Source organism: Plodia interpunctella, chromosome 12, assembly GCF_027563975.2.
Source record: "Plodia interpunctella isolate USDA-ARS_2022_Savannah chromosome 12, ilPloInte3.2, whole genome shotgun sequence".
NCBI lineage: Eukaryota > Metazoa > Arthropoda > Insecta > Lepidoptera > Pyralidae > Plodia > Plodia interpunctella.
In genome coordinates, this window is record NC_071305.1 from 9986213 (window position 1) to 10011358 (window position 25146).

Genomic DNA, 25146 nt, shown 5'->3' on the forward strand with positions numbered 1-25146 from the left:
TTAACGTCAAAGTTGAATGTTGCAACGCACCCATAACTATACTTGTAAGTTATTGCTCGGCTCCGCCCATGATAAAACATTTGGTACAAAAATAAAACCTCTATTTTCCCCCTAGTATAGGTTAAAATGAGAATTGCAATGCAAACCTTTCATTGGCCTTATTCAAATTTATAAGGCCAGCTATTTTCGTGATCGGCACTTAGTTATTATTCATTAAAAAAAACTCTTTTTGCAACATAGAAGGTTGTTTACTTTTAAAACGGGTATTAACTTATACAGTTCCTGCTGACAGCCAATTTTAATTCATTATAGCGTAATTTGAGCATACAGGCTTTAGTTATACATGCATCTACAAAACACGCGTAGGTGTGATGTCACCAGCAGCATTCATAATGCTTTAAAGTTTACGGTTTATAAAATACTAGCTGGGCCCCGGGGAGTCGCTCCCGTGGGAATTTCGGGATAAAAAGTACCGTGTTATTTCAGGTTACATTCTACCCGTGTATCAAATTTCGTAACAATCCGTCCTGTAGATTTTGCGTGAAAGAGTAACAAACATACATCCTCAAAAATTTTCGCATTTACTTATATAATACAAGCTGCGTCCCGGGGCTTCTCTCTCGTGAGAACTTCGGGATGATAAGTACTTTATGTATTATTTTACGCGTATACTAGTGGTCCTATTCTAAATCGGGAATCACACGCTACGAGTGTTTTACAAATGCTAATCACTATAAGAAGCCATTACAAAGCCATTATAAGTATTCAAGAGCACAATGCTTGTGTGAGTACAGCGGCTGTGTGTTTACACATATTGTACTCGTAATAAGTAAAAGTTTGACCCTGTTTATGGTATAAATAATTCTTTAAACGCTGGCTCGAATTTTGAGATTTTTTTTAACCTGCGAATGTTTGTTATTATTGTTATTTAAGTTTATTTATTATTTGTTATGATTTTACGACGAAGATTCTTCGAAAATTCGAAAATTGCAGTTCGATATTAAATCGAGCTGCAATTTTCGCATTTTAACATTAGGCGATCGTGTTAGCACGATCGCCTAATGTTAATGATGTCCAAAAAAAAAAGATTTTAGGAGAATTAGGAATTAGATCTGACCTGTGCGTCATGGCACGCTTGCTATGCTAATATACTCAAAAATATATATTTCCTTATATACCATTAAATCAGGAACTTACATTTAAAGTTCACAGTTCATTTATTAGTTGCATGTGGTTAGTGTTTTGTTTCAGTCTAGTTGAAATATGTTCGCCCCAGACCCTCGCGTATTGCAGCCTCAGGCTAAATCCTGACCAATGTTGAAAACTTCCGCATTACACGAGCATAACCTATCATATCAAATGACTGAATATGAATTCATGTCGTAGGTACTTCCCTATTTCTTACTTGTCTGTCAAATAAGGCAGGGTGTAATGGGATCTATTGTGTTGGTCACATGTCTGTTTGTTTACAAACACAGGCTACGTCTTTAGTCCACCAGTGGCCATTTGTATGGTAATTATGCTCGTTAAGAATTGCTTGGAAATGGTTCATTATAATAGTTAGTAGTGTTCAGTTAGTGTTATTTATCCATGGTTAAATCATGCTGGTTTATTATGCCTTAAGAAATCACAGGTTTAATAACAAACTAATAAATATATTAGGACAAATCACACAGATTGAGCTAGCCCCAAAGTAAGTTCGAGACTTGTGTTATGGGTTACTAACTCAACGATACTATATTTTATAACAAATACATATATAGATAAAAATCCAAGACCCGGATCAATCAGAAAAAGATCATTTTCCACCATGACCCGATCGGGGATCGAACCCAGGACCTCTCGGTTCAGTGGCAAGAACTTTACCACTGCGCCACCGAGGTCGTCAAACTAATCACTTTGTACTTTTTATTCAGTCACACTTTGTGGGCTGGACTATAGGTTCTTAGTGAAAATATTAACACTACTATAGTAACACTCACTGTAGATTAAGTTAGTTAGTAGAAAAATAGCTGCTATTTTTTCATTAACACTGAACTCACTCTTGGAGTTAGTCTAGTAGCTAATGCATGACATCTGACACACCATTGAGTGTCCAGATATCATTCAATTGAATGATACACCTCAATAATTTTCTGAGTAATATTAATGGACTGATTTTTTCTTCATATCACACAAATAGTTGATATATTAAATCATTGACAAACTGGTTTTCTTTCACTATGAGTAAATGTTGGCCTAATGAAACTGAATACACGAGTCAGAGTGGTACACAATTTCATGTACCTAGCAAAAGTAAGATTCGAAACTGAGACCGATCCATCACAGGCGGATTAAACCACCGAACCAATGATACATATATTCAGTATTCTACAAGTGGATTTCTTCGCGTTAGCGCCCAAGGAAAGTGGCGGGCAAAAGCCGGTGTTACCAGTAATGACAATAATTTGAACCCTGTTGCATGACTTAACCCCGGGGCGATGGCCGGTGAGCCAACACTCAACTATTTCAATACTAAACCAACTCCGTAACGTATTCACGTAACATTCATCATTCATGAGCTATACAGCTAATGTTTCGTTAACTTTGCTTGATTTAATGAGTGGAGAAATTTGATGAAATAATATATTTACAGAAATAAAATAATTTTAATTCAGGAAACTAAGACCCACAAATTGTCATAAGTCGCTCTTATAAATAACATTAAATAATTATACATAATAAAGATATTTTCCTTTAAGTTTCAAGAATAAATAAATTTATCATAATCACTATGTTAAATGGTCGATTTTTCTTTTATCTATGGTCGAAGCCGTTGTGTCAGTTTTCAATAAACTTGTTAATTTAATTATTTAAAAAAAACTGGTTAATACGCAGCCTCGGGGTGACCCTGTATTGACATTTAGCAATGCAATCGATAACCTTGTATCGAATTGACATTTGTATCGATACTTTCTTACAAGCTTTTATTATATTTTTCAGTATTAAATAAATATCTATTACTTTAGTTCTTAGTTCCTTCTCTGTGCCTGTCTCATTCTGTAATTTTTTTTAAAATATATACTAACAGCTCGTTAATGCTTCGCTCGGGTAAAACTATAATAAATTATAGACCTCACGAATTACGCTATCTATTAAAAAGACCAGCATCAAATTTCATTGCAGTTTCATAGACAACGTAACCTAGTAGTTTTAAAGATCTAAGCATACATAGGGATATATTTGTTTAATAATGAGTAGTGATATGGGTGTAGCTGACTATATTTATGGAAAACTTTTTGGCGAAAGATTTTTTAGGCTGTGTTATGAAATAAATATTTTTCGCCATAGTTAACTATTGTAAATTAATATAACACTGTTCCGGCGAATCTTCTTTATTTTCAATGAGAGACATATTGAAAATGGGACATTTTTGCTTTTGTTGGGGACAACGTGAAAGTTAACCTGAAAGCGATACAATCCCGCTGAAATCGTGACTAAATGTGATGACTATTTTCTGGTTTGAGTACAGTTAAAATTATACAAGTTACATAGATTATTCATCAATTATTGCCGATACTGACACAGTAGCTATTATATTTTCCGGCGGCATCCTAATCGCGTGTGTATTAATTGTAGTGAAATCTTCTGTGGGACTATACTCAATATAATTTAAATGATGCATTCATCAAAATATATCCGGCTGTGCAAATTAACACTACATACCAAGTTGCTAATTACAATACTGATATACGACGACTTCCAAGAGGGTGGTGGTGTGGTGCTGGACATTAAATCGTCTGACATCTCGGGTCGTGGGTTCGATTCCCAGCGTAGGTATTTACTGCAAATATATGTAAGTACTTGTTTTCACAGATATTTTGCCTGAGGTTCGTTACTATGTTAATGACCGTCAGATCTCTGAGCTATAAATGTTACCTATAAATTTAATTTTTATTAGTGACCCTTATAAGGGTGTGACGTAGTCAGGTAAATGAAACGAGTGAATGCTCGAATAATACTACTATATTTGAAGGAATAACACAATTATATAGGTGGTACAAAGATTAACATAATAGAAGATTAAATAGGTACTTAGTCTAACCTCACATCACCGCACTTATTGAAAAAAAAAATGAATTTATATAATATATTTTTTTTTACAGTCAAATTGATAAAATATAATCTATTTTTTACGTTTTATAATAAGGTTTTGTACGGTTTTTATGTACAATGTCTATTTTACCATACTTATTTATTATCTCTACGTTTGGTGGTATGTCCTTAATAACTTTATAAGGGCCTAAATATATATTATCTAATTTATTACTAGGTGTATTATTTTTTACTAAAATTAAATCATTTTCCTTATAGCTTACAGGATTAATATTTTGTCATACACATACTTTCTATTTATCTTACTTCTTAACAAATTATTTCTAGCCTCTTTTTGAGAAAGTTGCAAACGGTATTTCAATTCATGTGGATAGCTCTCATAATTATAAAGAGGTTCTACATCATTTGTCAGATTACTAGGGAGAGAACATTTCTTACCAAACACCAACTCGTACGGGGTGAAATCTGTTTCAGTATGAACTCCTGTATTGTAAGAGAAACACCAAAAAGGAATCCACTTACTCCACATCTCCGGGTGATTCTCTGTTTGAATACGTAGAAACGCATTCAAATGTTTGTGAGTGACTTCCAGAGCTCCTATGGACTCGTGATGGTGGGCTGTTGAGTTGAGTTGTTTAATATTTAATAATTTACATACCTCTTGAAAAATTTCTGATAAAAACTCCTTCCCTCTATCTGTAGCTATACATTTTGGCACACCATACCTGAGAATAAAATTATTAACAAACGATCTTGCTACTTCATCAGCTTTTTTGGAAATTAAGGGATAACCTTCTACATATTTTGTCAGTTCGCATTGACACGTTAGTATATAAGAATAATTATCATTATCTCTTTCCAAAGGACCAACAAGATCTAAGAATACTTTTTCAAATGCAGTATGCGCTGTACTAGTAATTTCCATTGGTTCTTTCTTTGGTATTGAATGTTTTTGACGTTGACAACTGTCGCAACGTTTTACAAATTCTCTAACATCTTTATCAATACCAGGCCAGAAATAATATTTCTTTATGTTGTTTGACATTCTTCTCATACCAGCATGGCCACTGCTAGGCAAGAGATGAAAATCATTTAAAATTATTTTTCTATCATGTTTATTCTCAATTCTTTTTACATTACTTAAAATACATATACGCGGTCCGGACCTATTCTTATCGTTTTTTATTTTATCTAATAATTTTTCTATAAAAATTTCATTATCTTTACTCTTTAATATGTATATTTCTTCTAACTTTAATAAATTACAAAAATTATCTAAATCTCTCACAAATTCGCCTCGCGTCATTTGTGATTGAGAATCTAGAAATTTCACATAAATTGTTCTTTTACTTTCAATATAGCATAATATTTTATTTTCTTTTGTGATAATTCCCTCTTTTTTAAATTGTTTTAGTCCCTTAATATCAATAAGTTTTAATTCTACTGATTCTTTCGGTCTTATATGGGTACTTACGACCTTTGGTTGATCAGGCCTCAAGTCTAAAGCATCCATATCTACCGATGAATCTAGTTTATTTAATTTTCTTGCGCCCGCTCTTGTCATAACATTAATAACACTTTCGTGCATTTCTTTTAAATCATTTAATGTGATTCTAGACAATGCATCTGCAGCTGCATTTTCAGAACCTTTAACATATTCTACTTCAAAATTATATTCCTCTAATATGATTCTAAACTTCATGAGCCTACTCGAAGGATCTCTCATATTGAACAAGTATACTAGTGGTTTATGGTCTGTCAGTATTTTAAATGGGCGTCCATATAAATATGGACGAAAATACTTCACAGCCCATACTATTGCTAGCAATTCTTTTTCTATCACTGGATAATTCTTTTCACCTTTATTTAAGCTCCTACTAGCATAAGCTATTGGTCGTCCATTTTTGTTTGATAAAATTGCTCCTATAGCATTATTTGAAGCATCAGTTTGTACTATAAATTTATTTTGTTCCGAAAAATCGGGATACTGTAACACAGGTGGGCTTATTAGTAGTTCATTTTAGTTTTTCAAAAGAGTTTTGACTTTCGGTATTCCATTCAAATGGTACGCCTTTTCTAGTTAATTTATTTAAAGGATATGCGATTTCTGCAAATTTTGGTATGAATTTTCTATAGTAATTCGTGAAAGCTACAAATCTTTTTACTTCGTCTGAATTTGTAGGAACTGGATAATTTTGTACTGCAGATATTTTTGCAGGATCCGGCATTATACCTTCATTAGAAATCACATGACCTAAATACAAAATTTCTTTTTTAAGAAAATCGCATTTTACTGGGTTCAATTTTAAATTGACCTGACGTAATCTTTCAAAAACATCTTGTAAATTTTTATTATGAATTGTTAAATTACGGCCAAAAACAATTAAGTCATCTAAATAAATTAGACATTTTTCATAATTTAGACCAGCCATTGCCAATGTAATCATTCTGGAAAATGAACTTGGGCTAGTTTTAAGTCCCATTGGCATACGTGTCATCTGATACTGTCCTGAATGGAAAGCTGTAAATTTTCTACTGTTTTCATCTAAATTAACATTATAGTATCCTTGATGCAAGTCTAAATGTGTGAAATAAATGCTACCTGACAACGAGTCCAGAATTTCAGTAATATCTGGTAGTGGGAATTTATCGTCTTCAATCTGATTATTCAATTTCCTATAATCTACGACAAGCCTCCATTTTTTGTCTCCTGTTGAATCTGATTTTTTAGGTACTAACAGTATTGGACTAGACCAATCGCTCTTGCTAGGTTCAATTATCCCTTCCTCTAACATTTTATCAATTTGGCGTTTAATTTCGTCCTTTTGAGAGTATGGCAAACGATATTGTTTTGAAAAGATTGGATTTGTATTAGGTTTGACAGAAATAGTATGTGTGTATACATCAGTAGTACTTAATTTATCACCAGGGAGGTAAAATATATCTGAATATTTAGCGCAAATGTTCTCAATAGTTTTTTGTTCCTCAATATTTAAATGTTGCAATTTCATTAATGAGAAAAGTTTTTTCACTCTATTTGAATCGGTCGTTGACTTTTCAAATTCACAAATATTATAGTTACTAACTTTATCAATTTTTGGATTTATTTCTGTGAGTTGAACATCATTTTCAGTAACATTAAGTATTCTAACAGGAATCAATCCATCTTTTGGTGAACATATGGAACTTGCTAAAAATATACCATGTTTTATTTCTTGAGATAATATGACACAATCTTCATTAATGTCCGTATGTATAAAATGTATTGACTCGCTTCTAGTTGGGATCTCAAAAATAACATTACATGTATTTATTAAAGGTAAAGTAATTTTCGAATTAATAAATAATGTCAAAGTATTTTTACTGAAGTCTAATTGAGCTTTGCATCTATTTAAAAAATCACGGCCTAAAATTCCACTTCCTTTAATTGGTAAATTTTGAAAAACAAAAAACTTATGATTGAATGTTTCATTATTAAAAGTTAATGGTAAAAATAAGTATCCTATTGCTTGTACACTTCCACCTAAACCGTTGACTGTTACATTCTCCTTATGGATTGGAATGTTACATTCTATAGCATGTTTATACGTACATGCCGATATTGATGCTCCAGAATCTACTAAAAAATATTTTTTGTTATAATTATTACATGATGATGAAAGTAAAGAAATATAACAATTACTATCACTGGCTAAAATAAATTTTTCACTATTCCTCACGAAAAAACTGATTCAAAGAAAGTTCTGACTCTTCAAATTTTTCGAAATTATTATTATCATTATCATGCATTAAATGAATATTACGATTATTACGCATCCCTTGATTTCCTCTAGTTGAATTAAAAAATTTACCTCTCTGCTGTGGACCTCCGCTACTTCCTCGCGTGTACTGACCTCGTGACCCTTGTCCTCGAGAAGCTAGATGAGCTGCTTGCTGTCCTCGAGCTCTTCCTCTATGTACAGGATAGCGGCAACGTCCTCCACGCCAGCTTCTATAATAATTTGAACCATTGTTGAAATATTTATTATGGTATGGTTTCTTGTACATACCCATGATTTCTCCAGATGTTGAAGGAATTGATACTTCTTCATCTTGGGCTGCCTGTACAGCATCTTTAAGTGAACTATAATTCCTGGCAGAAATAATCGTACTAAGTCGACGATTACGCAAGCCGTCAGCAAATTGCTTAACAGCCATTTTTTCATTAATAGGTTTTAATATTTTATAGCATTGATCATTCCCGTCAGCTTGCGTTATCGTTAAATCAACAAATAGTTCCGTTATTTCTTTACCATAGTCAGCAATTGACAAGTCATTTTGTCTAATTTTTTGTAATTTATTTTGTATTGCCGTTGCAGCTTTCTTACACAATAATACATTTCTCATATCAATAATTAACTCATTAACTGATTCATATTTTGATTTTAATTTTAACTTAGCTTCAGGAGAAAGCCTACTTTTTAATACGAAATTAATTTAATTTTGTTTACATGTATCTTCTTTCAATAAAGTATTATAATATTCAATGTTATCAATCAACTGTTTTGTATTCGACTCCTCATTTGTCATAATAGGTAAAAGATTTAACGCCGTTTTTAAATCAAAAGAATTCATGTTGAACGATGACTTCGGCTTATCACTATTACACAACACTAAAATATTTTCATGTAACTCTAAAAATCGACTACAATAATTTTTGATTAATATAATATCATCCGAACTATAATATTTTCTCTTAAGTTTTTCTTCAAAACCTATCAGCCACGTCTCATATTTCTCATAGATTGCATTAATCTCATTTAATTTGTTTACTAACACTTTTTCCGTTCTTCGACTGGCTCCTAATTTAATTAAATATACTCTAATTTTCTTTAATTCCTCATACAATGATATAATAGTTTCCATTAGTCACTTACCACCATAACGTAGAGTAAAATATTCTTGTACCTGTGCACATAAAGAACATAACACATTAAAAAATAAATAAAAATAGACTTTAAAATATAATCGCGATTACAATTAACACTATCAAGTCCAAAGTTCAGTCACAGTGCATCATCCGTCCGTCCGTATATGGAAAGTCGCTGCATTCCTTACCGGTGACCTATATCTCGTACATAAAATTATTATTAGGATATTTGATTATATATTTAAGATACTTTTTTTTTTTTTTTTTAAGTAGATTATTGTATTTTATTATTTTCACTTTTTTTTTTTTTTTTTTAATATTTATTTTTATATAATAAATTTTCACTTTTGAAATATATTTATGCACTTTTATTTTTATTTATTTTTTACACCATTTCTTTTGAATAGATTTTTTGGGGTGGGTTAAGGTCTTCCAACTGTCGCCGGAAAAGTGATCTTCTTATAGTCGCCCGATTTATCTCCTTAACAATCCATTTTCTATGGCATTTTCTATATAGTCGATATATGAAGAACAGCACGCCACACAGTATAATTAACAGGATAACACACAGGATAATATTTGTGGTGCTCATATGAAAGCGAATTTGTTCTGTAGTTGCTTTATTATCGCCAGCCGCAGCATTCTGGATGACCAGGGTTTCTTCTTTAGACTGTGGGGAGCCCATTATTTTTGTGAAATTTTTTATTCACGTGTACACTAGCGTTTAGTCCGAAACAAAGATAGAACTGGTACTTTTCCATTGTCCTTATTAACGATTACACGAGTAACGTCTCAAATTCGCGGCGCGGTGGAAGATTCCATAGGCAGGGTCGCCATATAAGGGTGTGACGTAGTCAGGTAAATGAAACGAGTGAATGCTCGAATAATACTACTATATTTGAAGGAATAACACAATTATATAGGTGGTACAAAGATTAACATAATAGAAGATTAAATAGGTACTTAGTCTAACCTCACACCCTGCTTATGAGCTTTCGTTGATAAATCATCTAAATTACAGTGAAATCCGCATCAAAATCCGTTGCGTGGTTTAAAAGAAGAAAGCTTAGAAGCAGACGCGACGGGTGACTTTGTCTTATACAATACAAAATTACATATAAAATTTGTTGACTGATATTAAAATCAATTTTATTTCATCAATCAAGCAGAATCAATATATATATATATATATATATATATATATATATATATATATATATATATATATATATATATATATATATATATATATATATATATATATATATATATATATATATCTATATATATATATATATATATATATATATCCTTCCCCTCCTGACCTTTACCGCGAAAAGATTACATCAAAGACACAAGCATTGCGTTCGAATATAGATCAGTCTTACTCAAGGATCTTACTATTACGAAAATGTTTTTAATATCGAAATCGGTCATTTATGTGGCTTTATTATAGTTTGCTTGTCCATGGTTATGATATACATATTAATATGTTGCACAAATACCACAAATACGACAGTATATCGAAATTTAACTGAAACTAAAATGGATCGAGCCTTTCTTTGAAGCTATAGGTCCAAAATGTATTTTTTTTCCGGTAAATGTTATTGATTATATACCTTGCGCACTTTCGTTAATCCACAGTGGCATAAAAATATCTTCAATACTGTCACTACGCGTAAAATTGCTACGTGTAAAATTGCTTTCCAATTGACCCGCATGTGAAAAAAAAATGGTTAAAAAACTTTGAAAGTTGCAGGCATTTTTAAGAAATTGTTTCAATCAACCAACGATTTATTTGTCACACAAAAGTACAGTGACCAAGAAGTTTATAATATAGAAGTACCTATATTCATATTTCAAACACAATATAGGATTCTTGTTTTGTGAGTTTTTGAAGACTTATTTGTGCCCACATTCTAAAAAGATGGACATAACGTTCTGGAGTTTCTTATCCATGTATCAAATTTTGTCGAAATCCATTAAGCGAACCATTATTTGTTCGGTCAAATATAAATAAGGATAAGTAGATATTCTACGTTTCGTAACCTCATTCCTTCAAATAACCTTCTTTGTGGGGCGTCACCGCAGTCGTATCAAAAGGTATATATTGCAAAATAATTGCAACTTGAACTGCAACACGAGATATGCTTACGAAACTATCCTAATAATTCTCTTTCCTCCACATTCCTCTATGATTGCCGCGCAGAGTTCATTTAATTGAAACTTAACAAGTGTTTGCATAATCTTCAATCGTAGGTGTACAAATTGTACAGTGAGCAGCATTTGAACCAGCCCAAATTCATTGAAAATCAAACATTATTACTGTAGTATAAGCATCAAACAAAACAACTGGAAAAGCAGTGGACGGTACCAAGAGAAAACTTGTAACATGCGTATAAAATCTTTAATTTGTAATAAACTTTTCCTGTTGATTGGTTTAACACATTCTTCTTCTGGCTTCTTACCAAATACCAATTAAATGGGGTCGGCGCATGATGCCTTTTCCTTCCATTGGTTTAACATAATGAAGAACAGAAAATTTACGAAGATTGAAATGAAATTTCTGTTGTGTCTTATTCATATTGATAGATATCCTTTTTGTTTATAATTTTGGAAATAAAGTTTAAACACGAGCTTGTTGGAAAATGTACCAGATAGATTTTCATTAAATTTGGTATCCTTGTTGAATAAAACAAACTGTCTCTCTCTCTATTTCTCATTTAAATGTTTTCCCGGTTCCTTCCTCAGCCGTTAACCGTTGAAGTCCAGGGTGAGCATTTCTACCTTTCCTCCTTTTGGTGTTGTGTTGTCTCAGTGGTCCACCAGACCACTGGCATAGATATATTCCTTGACGACATCAAGCAAGCACTCTTTGGTTTTCCCTTCAGACAAACAGCATATGCCAGACATTTTTTGACTGAGTATAGTTTCATGGCTAGACGTCAGAAAAGCGGCATTGTATAATCACGGCCGAATCTTTAAAATTTTAAGGTTATTTTTACGCTGACGCCGCGCTTTGCGACGTCATAGCCCCCAACGCAAGCACGAACATGCGGAGATGAGAGAGACCTCAACCTTAGGGTACTTGGGGATAACCTTTCTGAGTTGAGGGATAACATCCCGATGTTAAGCCGATGTTTTAATAAGGATAGTAAAATTAATTAAATATATAAGCACGTTCTTAGTAATAATCCGCTCGAAAGCTCAAGCGAAAAACTTTAAATGAATACAACTTTGAAACATCTGGAAAATGCTGTTGGAGCTATAAGTTTCGTAATACTGGTCACCAGGTGTTGACACACCTTATACATATTATTCTTTTTATTTTTCGTTACTACAGGGTCATCGTACCTCAGTGCTGATACTAATATAGACAATGACTTCAGGATGAGCAGGAAATTCCAAAATAAAATCCAGTGGTTATAATTATAACACATATATTCTTCACAACTTTAGTGTACTTCACAATATTTCAAAATTTAACAATTTAACAAAACGTTCTCAGGAGAACGTCTGCACTGTACTACCGCCAAACAACGACTACTTCGAATATAATGCTATCCGTCCACGAAGACAGACAAAGTCAACTGACTATCTGAATAATTATTCACATCCATTTAATTAATTCATTTTATTACATAAGTTATATTAAATTTAATATTAGGCATTATTATAATATAATACGAATTTTAATAATGCAATATATGTATACTCCAATTTAAAGTGTTTAATTACATTTGTGATGTTTTAGTACTATCAAATCAAACACTTAAATATGTAACATTCGTGAATCATTTTCAATAAGGTGTCTAATATTAATTATAATTCATATTAATCATAATAAAATAGGCTTACACTAAAAACATTGATATGATAAAAATGCGAATCTGACTAACCCATGAATGTTTCCGTAGTGGCAAGCATAGATTAGGGATATACTCGTATCAGTAAAATATTTCGTTTTCCATAGCCTTTATGTAAAAGAAACGATATATATTTTGTGGTTGTTATAAACTACTAATACAACAACTTGCTTTGCCTTACGTTCAAATAAATCTTTGATATTTATTTATTTAGATGCAGTGCATTTTCATTCGATTTTTCAATCATCAAACTGCATTCACTTTGAGTTATTCTTCAAAAAATTTTTCTCAAAGTCGAGATAGGGAGCCGAATTGAATTATGTTTGTCCTAATGCTAATCAGCATTAGGACAAATATAATTAGTATTTTTTTTGAAATGCTAATTAGCATTCGACATATCTCGACTTACAAAAAATGTTTGAAGAATAACTCATGGTGAATGCCATTTTTCGATTTCAGCTTTGTGTGGTCACACAGGGAACACCTGTATCTATTGACTACCCCTTTGAGAGATACAATTTAGAAACACGAAGTCTACAGACGATAGTAATAATACATTTCTCTAAGCCAGAGAGTTGTGTGCGAAACACCGACACAATATAATACTGTGGAATGATTTTCTGGATTGGGCGCCAGCGCTAACATTTTCACGTATATTTCAAAACATAGGAAGATAAAATAAATTGCAAAATATGTTTTTCGATATAAGTTATATAAATATTCATTCTAATCCCCGGCTCAGTAGGTCTACGTAGTTTATTATAATATGTAGGGCTATGTAGAATAGGGAAAATTAGGTACGTTTAAAAAAAAACTATTTATCTTGGGCTTGTTATACAGTGTGATTTTCAAGTTCATATAAAAACCATATAAAAACATTTAACAATAAGAAATTATAAATACAAAATTTCTTTGGTCATTTTTTGTGACTGTTTTCCATATTAATAGCTACGAAAAAGAAATCCTTTATAGATTCTAAATAAAGTGAATGCATTTACAATTTTTTTTTCTGCCCAGCCATATAGCATAATCAAAATAAATATATATTTACAAAATTACGAAGAACGTAAAAAAATAAACGTATTTATTTAGGCAGTCAAAAGAGTCAGTCAGATAGTCAGGTGTATCGTAATATCATTATTAATACTAGTAGGTTATAATGAAACTGTCCTTCATACACAGTTTATATTCAAAGTCTAAGGAAGCTTTGACTAGACTTGCGGAAAAATGGAAAATTGGATGTGAGCTCCGGAAATAATTCAAATTCAAAAAATATATTTCTTTCACTCATTTAGTGTATTTTACAACTTAATATTATTTAATTAGTTCCTATTTGTAAAAAAACTTATGTGCGGCTTCATGTTTCCATTAGGTAGGTATATTGTTTTAGTTTTCAAAGTCTCAACTAAATAAAAGAAAATAAATATATGGATTTCGATGATACTTATCGAATATAATACTGTAATTGCTGCAGGCTAGAGCTGCGGTAGGGTTGTTATAACTCAACAAGCTCTTTTCAAATATTTATTTTCATGCTATATGAACCAGTTGACGTAAATAGTTTACTTAAAATTAACGTTACCACCAGCGCTAGTGGAGAAGAAGCGGCGCAACAAATTCCACTACATTTTTTCCAAATTAAATGGCAATTATTGTATCTTGTCTTATATACATTTATGCCAATAAGCAATTTGAGCTTGAGTTTAAAATTAGATGTCAAGTACGTCAATCGCTGCAATGTTCAGAGCCGTGAGAATGCATTGTCTTGCACTGCGAGTGCACACGGCCTCGACCGCGCAGATTATTGTAAATCTGTGTAGTTGCGCTAAAATATTGTCCACTTAAATTATTAAATAGTAAAAGTAGTAGTAGTATAAGTACCTAAATTCTTTATTATGAAAGGACTGCATACATTCATAGAGGTCGCCTTTTGATTTTAAACGACGAAAACATATGAGATGATAATAATTTGAAACGAGTTATATCGTCGATGTAGGTTTGATCTGTGATGTTGTATTTGTAAAAGATGGTTCGTTTAAATTGACCATATCTCTCAGTGTTGATTTCAGTCTGTAAGTTCTTGACTTGATTGAATTCTTTCCATAGGCGATAGGCTTAGCAAGCTAAGTATCACATTTTAATCACAATTTTACCAATAAGTCTCTTTAGAAACTTTTGGCCCTGTCTACCCCGTAAGGAATTAATACGTGATACAGTATCTATGTGTACATACTTACTCTTAATCATTTGATAGATACTGTACTGTTCTGTGACTGCTCTCCAATTATCTCCACACCAAACATCATCTCAATCCATCCTCTTCTAACACGTGAAAGAAGGACAAACACAATTTCACGTTTATAATATTACTTGTCTTGTATAAATTCTATATTTCAGCATAAATATAATAATTCTCTTTTACCGACATTGCCAACAATGGATTCACGAAATTCATCTTGGAATTCGATATCGTTCCCTATTGCGTGCAACAACTTACAACACCGCAATTTTTCTTCCTGTAATGCAATACTTTTGGAGGATATATAACATTATTATTTTTACCGGACCTTACCGATCCACGTTCAGATGTTCAGAAATTAACTTAAGACAAGATTAAATCATGATAAACGACTTATCAGTTACGTTTGTTATAAGTAGATTGATTTGTAATATGATCCGCTTAGAGTGGATTGCACCAGTCAACTTTGACGTTTTACCTGAGAACTGTAACCTGAGCAGAAATATGCGGAGTACGCCATTATCGTCAAAATTTACGCAACTCGAGGTGTTGTAGTTGGACCAGCCCACATCATTCAACTTAAGTTTACCGTCGTGATGTTTTATCTGGTTCCGTCAAATATTGTAGAAGAAATGCCGGAAGAAAATCGATTCCAGATTTTTCCATCTCGTTATTATTTCCAATAGGTATTTTATAAAAATTGCACTTTTGTTATAAGCTTTAATTGTTGTTAGAAAGATATTACTTCATTAAATATGTGTTGCGTAAGTATCAGTAAACACACCGTTGAGGAATTCCCTCGTCGGGAGGAACGTGTGTACAATATATCAAATATCAATCGGTTGGAAATATCTATTTTAAAACATGTAACACATATAAGACCACCATTCAAAATGAAACCCATTGTTTAAACCTTGTCTGGTTTGGTCATATCATATACACAGTACAGTCATATTCACCACAGCTTCAAAGAGTAGGTAATAAAAGTAGTCTTTAATCCCAGGTGGGGTCGCGGTGGCCCATACTGTGTCTGCCCGTGCTGCTGGCGGCGGCCTGCGGCAGCGACATCCTCATGGTCACCATGGGTGGCACCAAGTCCCACAAAATGCCTTTCTGGGAGCTCTCCAGGGGACTCATCAGGAGGTAAAGTCTATATAGTATTTTTTGTTGACAGTGTGACAAAATGGGACAGAATTTGCATACATGACCTGCATGCGACAGATAAGATTAAAATATGATGTCAAAAATCTTTCTAATCATTCTATCTCAGAAAATTTTCCGAGATGGTGCGAAAGATTTACTAGTGCTAATTTATTAAAAAAGGTATTTTATAAAAACAAGATGACCCTAAGTATACCTAATAAAACTAGATCTAGGATGTGAAGTTCTAAATTCAGTCGAAGAATTTGAGATTAATGAGAGTGACGTGTTCACTTCCTGTGGGCAGTTTGAGAACAGAATTTTGTTATGTGTTAATCTAAATCATTTTCGAAGTTAAGAATTGAATCATAAACAGAAAGTTTAGATGTGTAATGTCAATCACAGACGCTGAGCGAATTTTGCTAAAAGGTTATTATAGATGGAATTCGGTGGCAGATTGCTTCAACGATCGTCGTTATCCTTAATAATTTTATTATGTATAAGACCTATATTTGTTAATTGACGTCCTTGGAGAAAAGGCTGCGGTGAAGTTTGTTGCGCCGCTTCTTCTTCACCTGCGCTTTGGAAGCCAGCTGTAGACTTAGTTTAAGTAATTTTTGACGTCAATAAGTGATGTATATCATCCTAAATTGAATAAAGAATTTTGAATTTGAATTTGAATTTGAGCGATAATTACGTTCACAGAAACGTATGGATCTGCGTAACTTTTCCCGGAATATTATTGAAACTTGTCCTTATGATTCTAATTCGGAGAAATTCTATAAAAGTATATCTATAACGTTTACTAGTTACGAGTAAGATCGTTAATTTATCATATTGAAATATTGTAAACGTTGATACATACAGATTAAAGTACGAAGACAGGTACCATTCATTCTGGAATAAACAACTTCCCGAGGCAAATTCACGCCGGCGAGGCTTCGTACTCGTATAAAAGCTATACATTTGTAGCAGTCCACTTTTTAACGAATTATAAAAAAAAAACAACCTGAATTTTGCTAACAATTTTGATAGCAATCTCATTATTAGCAGAAATGAAAATGAACTTTAGATATAAGGTTAAAGTGAAAACTCAAAAAGTTCTAGATAAGATCGTTTTTTCATTAAAAATTTTATATTTTATTGGATCACTATCTCGTTGAAATTTTCGTTCAGTCTTGAAATTGTGCCAAGAAAATTTCAAAAAGATTTTTACGCTACTGCAGCCGAATAGTAACAAGTGTGATAATGACCATCATAACTATAACCATGGGGTTATTATATGCATGGGCATATAATAGTATTTCTTTTTTCATAAACCAAACCGTATAAACTAAAAGGATGTACCTAGTTTTACTTCAAACATGAAATTCAACTGGTATTTTGATACAATATCATAAACTCACTACGTTATGCCGGCTACACACTGTAACCGAATTCCCGAACATTGATGGAGACCTAATAGCAATATATGCCGAATCCGCCAAACTTTGGCAAACTGTACCGCGATAATGTCTACAGAAAATATCATAAAAGATCCTAGGACTATTTATAAATATATTTTCAATATTCTAAGGTTCGCCTCGCCACCCTCTCTCAAAGGTTGTTTCGTAGCCAGAAAATACTAAAATAGAGCAACAAGCATCCATCCATTTTCGAACAGTTATTTACCTGAAAAGGGCAGACTAATGTCTCCTGAAATATTTATTTGTAATATTAGAAACTTGCTAAAAATAAAGTATTATCATAAATCCGTAGCTGTTTAGTTTAGGTATTGATTTGAATTGTTGATGCATAATTATATTCCAATGGCCATATTTCGCTTTCATAATTGGATGCGCCAATTCAAGAAATTTGGTCCACAATGTCACTTTTATATAGGTGGGCTGGTGTTTTTGGTCTTTTGTTTAATACTATTGTTAAATTATCACAAAGTCTTCTAGTTTTTGGAAAAATTTTGACGCAGACTTCTATGGCGCAGGTGAAAAATGTATTTTTCTCTTATAATTTCCAGGGGTCACAACATCACATTAATCAGCGCGTTTCCTCCCGACTTCCACATTCAAGGCCTGGAGGAGATAGCGCCTGAAGGGCTGGTGTCCTACGTGAGGGGTTACATGACCTTCGACCTCGTCGGTGCGAGGATGAGGGGAGAAGAACCGCTGCCGGTCATGGATATCCTCAGATATGGATATGAGGTATCCCTAATTTAAACTTAATTTATGTATTTATACAAAAAAAGATGAAGATAGAAAGAATTTTCATGTAGTTTGATGGTATACTAAATGTGGGCTGCGTGGGACCTTCGCATGTTTTAAAGATTATAGTTTGCTTGAATATAATAAGTTTTTTAAGTGATACCTATTATTGCCAAAGTAGACTACTCGAAAAATTATAAGAGTTTATCTGTAGCGGACAATGCGAAATTGCTGGACGTGGAAAGCTCCCATAGCTTCCACGTCCAGCCACGGTATGAGAGATTTCTTGAAATTTCATACTAATATAAAAATATCCCTCACATTATCTTTTGCAAAAATTATAAAAATGACATATAAAAATTTTAATTCCCATGACAATAAAATTGCTAGGTATTTAAAGCAAGTGAAATCATACTTAAATACTTGTTTCTTACAGGCATGCGACGCTTTCCTCGGCGACTACGAGATGCGGTCCTTCCTCAGCTCCGGCAGGACGTTCGATCTGATGATCCTGGACGGCAGCTACCCGGAGTGCGCGCTGGGGCTGGTGCACCGGCTCAAGCTGCCCTTCATGTACATCAATACTGTCGGCTTCTACGCCATGCCCTTCAGCGGCTCCGGCAGCCCCGCCCCGTATTCCGTCACGCCCTTCTTCGGGAAAGCCTACACAGGTACTAGATCCCTTAAGGCATCAGCTGTAATAGGTCTACATAGATTTTCCAAGAATTCTTAGTTGTGCAATCAGCTAAAGTGAATTTTGTCTCCATTTTACATTTATCACACCATTCTTTGGCAAAATCATCATTATAATAGCAACATGAGGTCTCAAGGTAATAAATATGATTTTGTTAACAGAATTTTAGAGTCCAGTTCAATTTAATTACCTATCTTTTCACAGATAACATGGGCATCATAGACCGCGCTCTCAACGCGGGCTGGCACATCGGGACGAAGCTCCTGCACAGCGTCAGCATCGGCATCCTCCACAGCGTCCTGAAGAGACACCTGGGGCCCCAGACCCCCCACTCCTACGATATGGCAAAGAACGTCAGCTTCATCCTGCAGAATGGACACTTCTCGGTGTCGTATCCGAGGCCGTATCTACCTAATGTGGCTGAGGTGGCGTGCATCCATTGCAAGGAGGCGAAAAGACTGGATCCTGTGAGTTTTTATTTATACGTCGTACATTAAAGTTAATGTCAAAGTTGTCGGTGCAACCCAATCTTACGGTCGTGCCTGCTGAATTAGTCCTGTCCAAAGAACAGAAATACACAATCTTTAGAAGTGGTGATAATTTTTGAACTTTGCATTTACATACATTATTTTGATGTATGAAGTGATATACATACATGTGGTGAGTAGAATTTATAGTATTTGTGTTCAGATTCGTTACAAGATTAAATATCTTTTTTTTTACTTTCGACATGACATAAGCACATATACTAAGAAACATAAAACTATTATAATAATATCAATATTTTAGCCAGGAAATAATAATTTGCAAGGTTATTATTTTTAGTTAAGTCTACGTTAAGTTACTTAGGCCAGCATCTTAAGCATCTCATTACTATAATGAGCATACGTTCGTTTGGTATAAACGCAGCGTAAAACAGATAAAGAAATATTTGTGATGTTGTTTTCACATACTGTGATAATTTCTTGTGAATAGTTAACATTTAATAAACACCTGTGCAAATAAGTTTGTTATTCTACTAATAAGTAACTTTACCGTCTTTTCCTGGATCACGAATAACAACTTTTTAGATGACATCTGACGTTATCAGATGTTATCGACATTATAGGAGAGGGAACTTTCGCCATTGGTCTGTCGACATCGCTATAACGTGTACTAATGAGCGTATGAACGCGCTGTATTATTTGCTAATGACTGCAATCTAACTGAAAAATTGCAGTGCTGACAGCTTACATACTTTGTCTAGAGGAAACTAGATTTAGCTCACGGCTTTATCCGCTTAAATTCACTACTTAAGTACCGTATTTCCTGGGTAAAAAGTACAAAAATGTCTGTTTTCGTACTCCCACTTAGTGTTTCTGTAGTGTTTGTTTTTGTTGTCACGTAGATACCCCGTGATAAAAACTTTATCTTAATAAAGTTTTTTACAGCTTTAACTGTAAAAGAAATAAAAACGCTTACTTTGCTCGTAGTATAAGCTTAATGAATGTAAAGTTAGTAACAATGTCAATCTATAGCTTCTGCTCTATTCATAGACCTGGTTTTATAGCCTTTAAAGCTTTATAAATTTGTTAGTAGACAGCGAACATGGAATAAGTAGGTACTTCGACGAAGTACTTACTAAATCCATGTGTACACCTCAGACCCCAATTTTGCTTCCCGTCTGGCTAGATTGACGTTAAACGCACTCAAATTTATTAAGTTATTGTCAACCAAATAAAGTTTCTGTTAGTAATTTTAAGGCAGATGTCCACACTCACTTCATAAACTTGAAATCCACAAGCCACGTAGATTCCTCCTGGCAATAGTTTGGCAGCTGAGGCGGCCTGTCAGTGTGTGTTAGTGTTTCCCAATGGATAAAACCGATAGGGATAGATCTCTGCAGATACAGTCATCTTACTTATTAGAATAAAAAGGTACAAAAAGGCCACTTCAATGTTGGCTTCGGCCCCATGAATGCCAGAAAGAACCAGATCCAAATAGACGTGGCTGAAAATGCGTATCAACATAATATTAAAAAATATATGCTTGCAGGAAATAGAAGAATGGATCTCCGGTGCGGGCGACGCTGGCTTCGTGTACGTGTCCATGGGTTCCTCCGTGAAGACCACCAAGATGCCGCTCTCTGCCCACCGCATGATCGTCAGCGCCCTGGGCCGGCTGCCGCATAGGGTGCTGTGGAAACAGGACGCGGAGCAGAACATGACCGACATACCTTCCAATGTCAGGCTTTATAAGTGGCTGCCTCAGCAGGATCTGCTTGGTTAGTTGTTTAATAGTTAAGGCCTTTGTATGCATCATGTAAAATTAATATTACACTTATACTTTCTTATACCTGAATCAGCAATAACACACTCAAAAAGAAAAAGAGAAATTATACTTATAATATTTTTGTGATAGTAGACAATTCTGAGAATTGCATGATTTGATTATCCTTCTATAAAAAAGGCTACACAGACCAAACATCTTACCACTATCAGTTATATTAGTACCGCGTTAGAAGCATAGGGATCGTTAAAACAATTTGTAGAAGTTTGTAGAAGATTATGTTTTTACGTTGATAATTTCAAACACTGGTGTGCGCTCTTTTGTTAAATTCATTGGTATACTTAATCTCCAATCAAAAGGTTGCAGTAATAGCAATCTAACTCTGGGTTAATACACTGAAACCCAAGGCCACATTTAGCTATATAGCGAGCTTGTTGGTGGAATTGAGATTCAAAAGTAAAAAGTTATCCCCGACAAGAAGAAAGTTCATTGGGTTTTACAATCTAAGGAACGAGAAGCATCTGGCACATTCTATGCTTTACCTTCGATTCCAGAGCAACATGGATTAATATTGTTTTCTTATTCCAGGCCACCCAAAGATCAAAGCCTTCGTTACTCACGGCGGACTGCTCAGCATGTACGAGACGGTCTACCACGGGGTGCCTATCGTCACCATCCCGGTCTTTTGCGACCACGACTCCAACGCTGCCAAGGCTGAACTAGATGGATATGCTAAAAAACTTGACTTGCAACACCTAACCTCCGATAAACTGTACCGAGCTATCAAAGAAGTTATCAATGAACCCAAATATAGAAAAGAAGTGAAGTATAGACAGATTTTGTTAAGAGACCAGAAGGAAACTCCTCTAGAACGCGCTGTGTATTGGACAGAATACGTGATACGACACAAAGGGGCATATCATTTGCAGAGTCCCGCGAAAGATTTAAACTTTTTCCAATACTACATGTTAGATGTTGCGCTATTAGTCACACTCACAGTTATTACAATATTGTGTCTTATTTCCTACACGATAAGATACGGATTTAAGAAACTAGTAACGTACGTGCAGAACAGACAAGTGAACAAGTTGCTGGATAAATCGAATCGATTGTTGAAGCAATCGAATTTGCTAATAAATCAAGCGACAATCGCGAAGAAGAAGCTGTAGATTATAAGCATAGCCTGTAAGGCATTCCGTGGTTACCAGCAACGTTACCAGTAAGAGATTAATGTAAAGGTGCGCGACCACTTGGAGATAATTGATGCGAACTATTATACAAGCTTTTTTATACGCGAGTTGATCATCAATTGTTGCCAAGATACGCACGTTAATAATAACGATGGTTTTGTAAATAATTAGACTAAGTTATGTTTCGTCTTATAATTTTACAGATAAACTACCTACACACTCGCATAAATGTTCCCTTCTTTAGAAATGAAAAGATGAGTGACAATGCGATTGTTTTGATATGTTATGTGAGTTGAAGTTTTCTCATACATTAGACTGCCTTTTGATACTATAAAATTTTACATATTCAACACTAAGCGAAGAAAAATACTTTAAACTACTTATATAACAAGATTCACTAGATAACAAGTTTTAATCTCCCTTTTTAAGATACTGGCGATGATGATTATGTACTACTTAGAAGATAATAATGATATAAATAACATTGTGATGTAAATAAACACAAAATTGCTCAAAGATCCCTATATTTAAGACTGAACAAATGTTTTCTCAATACCAATGTTTATTGAAATGGCTACCTATATTATGTATGTTTCCAGAGGAACTCTTTGGGTACGGAACTGGTAGGTACTTAACACTTTGGGTACGGAACCCTTAAATTAATAAAAAGTTAATTTTGATTTCGAATGTAAAGTATTTTCTTGTTTACACCACAGAATTAAGAATAACATACAAGTGTCAAAGACAAAACTAATTAACCCAGTGCAGCGCAGTTGCAGTGGCGTTTCATGTATGTCTTGTAGTGTTATAGGTCTTATTATTTCAATTTCTGTGATTTCACTAACGACAGACATACATATCAATTAAATTGTATTATACATTTTATTACTGAGTTGTTTATATAATTATATTAATGAAGTGCATACAATAAGTTTTTTTTATAAATCTGTGATTTCACAATGTTCGTTAATTTTAAATTATCAAAAGTAAAATAAAACGAGAATTGAAGTAACTACACAATTTTTTTTATTTATTTAAAATAAAGCCTTTTTATAATTTAGAATATGGCATTATCCATATAATAAAGACTTCTAAATACTTAAAATTACATTATCTATGAAAAGATTAATATATTATTAGTAAATAAAATACAATACCATGTTAATATTTTTAAAACAAAACGACAACAACAAAACTGACGAAATTTAATACCAAATTTATACAAAAATACAATAAAAACGGAACGATAAAACAATATTTATTTGCATAAAATCAGCATGCTTTACTCATATTTATAATATTACTATTCTGAAGACGAATTCTAGTCTAAATATAAAGTTTGATTAAAGTGTAGTCTAAATTATATTACTCCACGAGTTTTAGTGAAAATTAATTAATATTAGTTAATAGTTAAGTAATTTGCTAATTGAGAAATCAAGTATCGTACCCTATACGTAATCCAGCTCCGCCTCAAATATATTTAGCATAGTCGCGATCTGACAAAAAGATTTGCAAGCAGTAACATATTTTTTTTACAATTTGAAACTAATATTGTAATATTCTACCTAAAATAATATAAAACATAATTTTATTTGGTAATTTATGATGAATAGGTACCTAAGTACCTAGTAATGTATTAGTTCATGGCTCTTGATTATTTTATTTGTAAACGTAGTACGCTCCGAAGAACGAAATTTCAATATTTTTTGTATTCCTCGAAGCGCACTTTATTGGTGCGGTTCGAAGAAGAATTTTGGTGCGCTCAAAACAAGTGCGCTTCGAGGAATACCTCGTATTCACAAGCATTATTAAAATTTCCATTATTTCCATTTCGATTATTTTATAACATTACATTTGCCAGTACTCATAGATCTAATATCGAATTTTATTAGACACTAGAAAAAGCAAATACTTCGTTATCTTAAAGGAATAAACACCGCATTGCTCCAGGCATATATTTCGATAGCTATGTGAAAAATGACAAAAAGGTACCGATTTCCTTACTTAAAAATTAAATTAACCAAAAAATACACACTAGTAAAGGGACACGTTTTATTTCCTAACACGTCGCACGAGAAACCTGAACATAGCTGTTGAAATTTTTGTCAAAGCATGATAAGAAACTCCATACGGGCGGCTCCAAATAATGTAAAGATACAGAAGCCGCCGTGTCGTTGATTACATGTCGATTTTAGGGGGGTCCTGAGGCTCGCCGATGACGCTGATCTCCTTCCCATCTTCAGGGTTCACCTTCGTGACCTTGGCTGATCCCGACGACACTGCGAACTGCATTATCGGCTCTGCAAAGTATCCAGATTAAATAGTAGACATACGACATTTTATAAGGTACCTACTTTGTGATCTATATTAGATTGATCACTATATTTCTAGTATAAAATAAAGTCGCCCTTTATATCTGTATGTTTCTAAGCTTTCATCTTTTAAATCACGCAACGGATTTTGATGAAGTTTTCACTGTTGTTTAGACAATTTATTATTTATATAAATTCAGGAGAACTTTCGCCATGTGATTCTGCGTCCCATAAA

The 25146-nt window shown here is 33.5% G+C and overlaps 2 protein-coding genes and 1 pseudogene across 2 annotated transcripts in view; 1 reads left to right on the plus strand and 2 right to left on the minus strand.

Annotated features, from left to right (window-relative positions):
• Ugt50B3 (UDP-glycosyltransferase family 50 member B3) overlaps positions 1-23616 on the plus strand; it is a 43146-nt gene extending 19530 nt beyond the window's left edge. The window contains exons 3-8 of the mRNA XM_053752951.2: positions 16113-16252; positions 18264-18447; positions 18884-19118; positions 19346-19608; positions 21176-21404; positions 21998-23616. Of these exons, the coding sequence (XP_053608926.1) occupies positions 16113-16252; positions 18264-18447; positions 18884-19118; positions 19346-19608; positions 21176-21404; positions 21998-22578 (1632 nt within the window). The 3' untranslated portion in view covers positions 22579-23616. The remainder of the gene's footprint in view (positions 1-16112; positions 16253-18263; positions 18448-18883; positions 19119-19345; positions 19609-21175; positions 21405-21997) is intronic.
• Positions 6120-9978, minus strand: LOC128674438 (uncharacterized; annotated as a pseudogene).
• Positions 23617-24391: 775 nt separating the features above from the next.
• LOC128674487 (uncharacterized) overlaps positions 24392-25146 on the minus strand; it is a 29638-nt gene continuing 28883 nt past the window's right edge. The window contains exon 29 of the mRNA XM_064436298.1: positions 24392-24899. Within this exon, the coding sequence (XP_064292368.1) occupies positions 24778-24899 (122 nt within the window). The 3' untranslated portion in view covers positions 24392-24777. The remainder of the gene's footprint in view (positions 24900-25146) is intronic.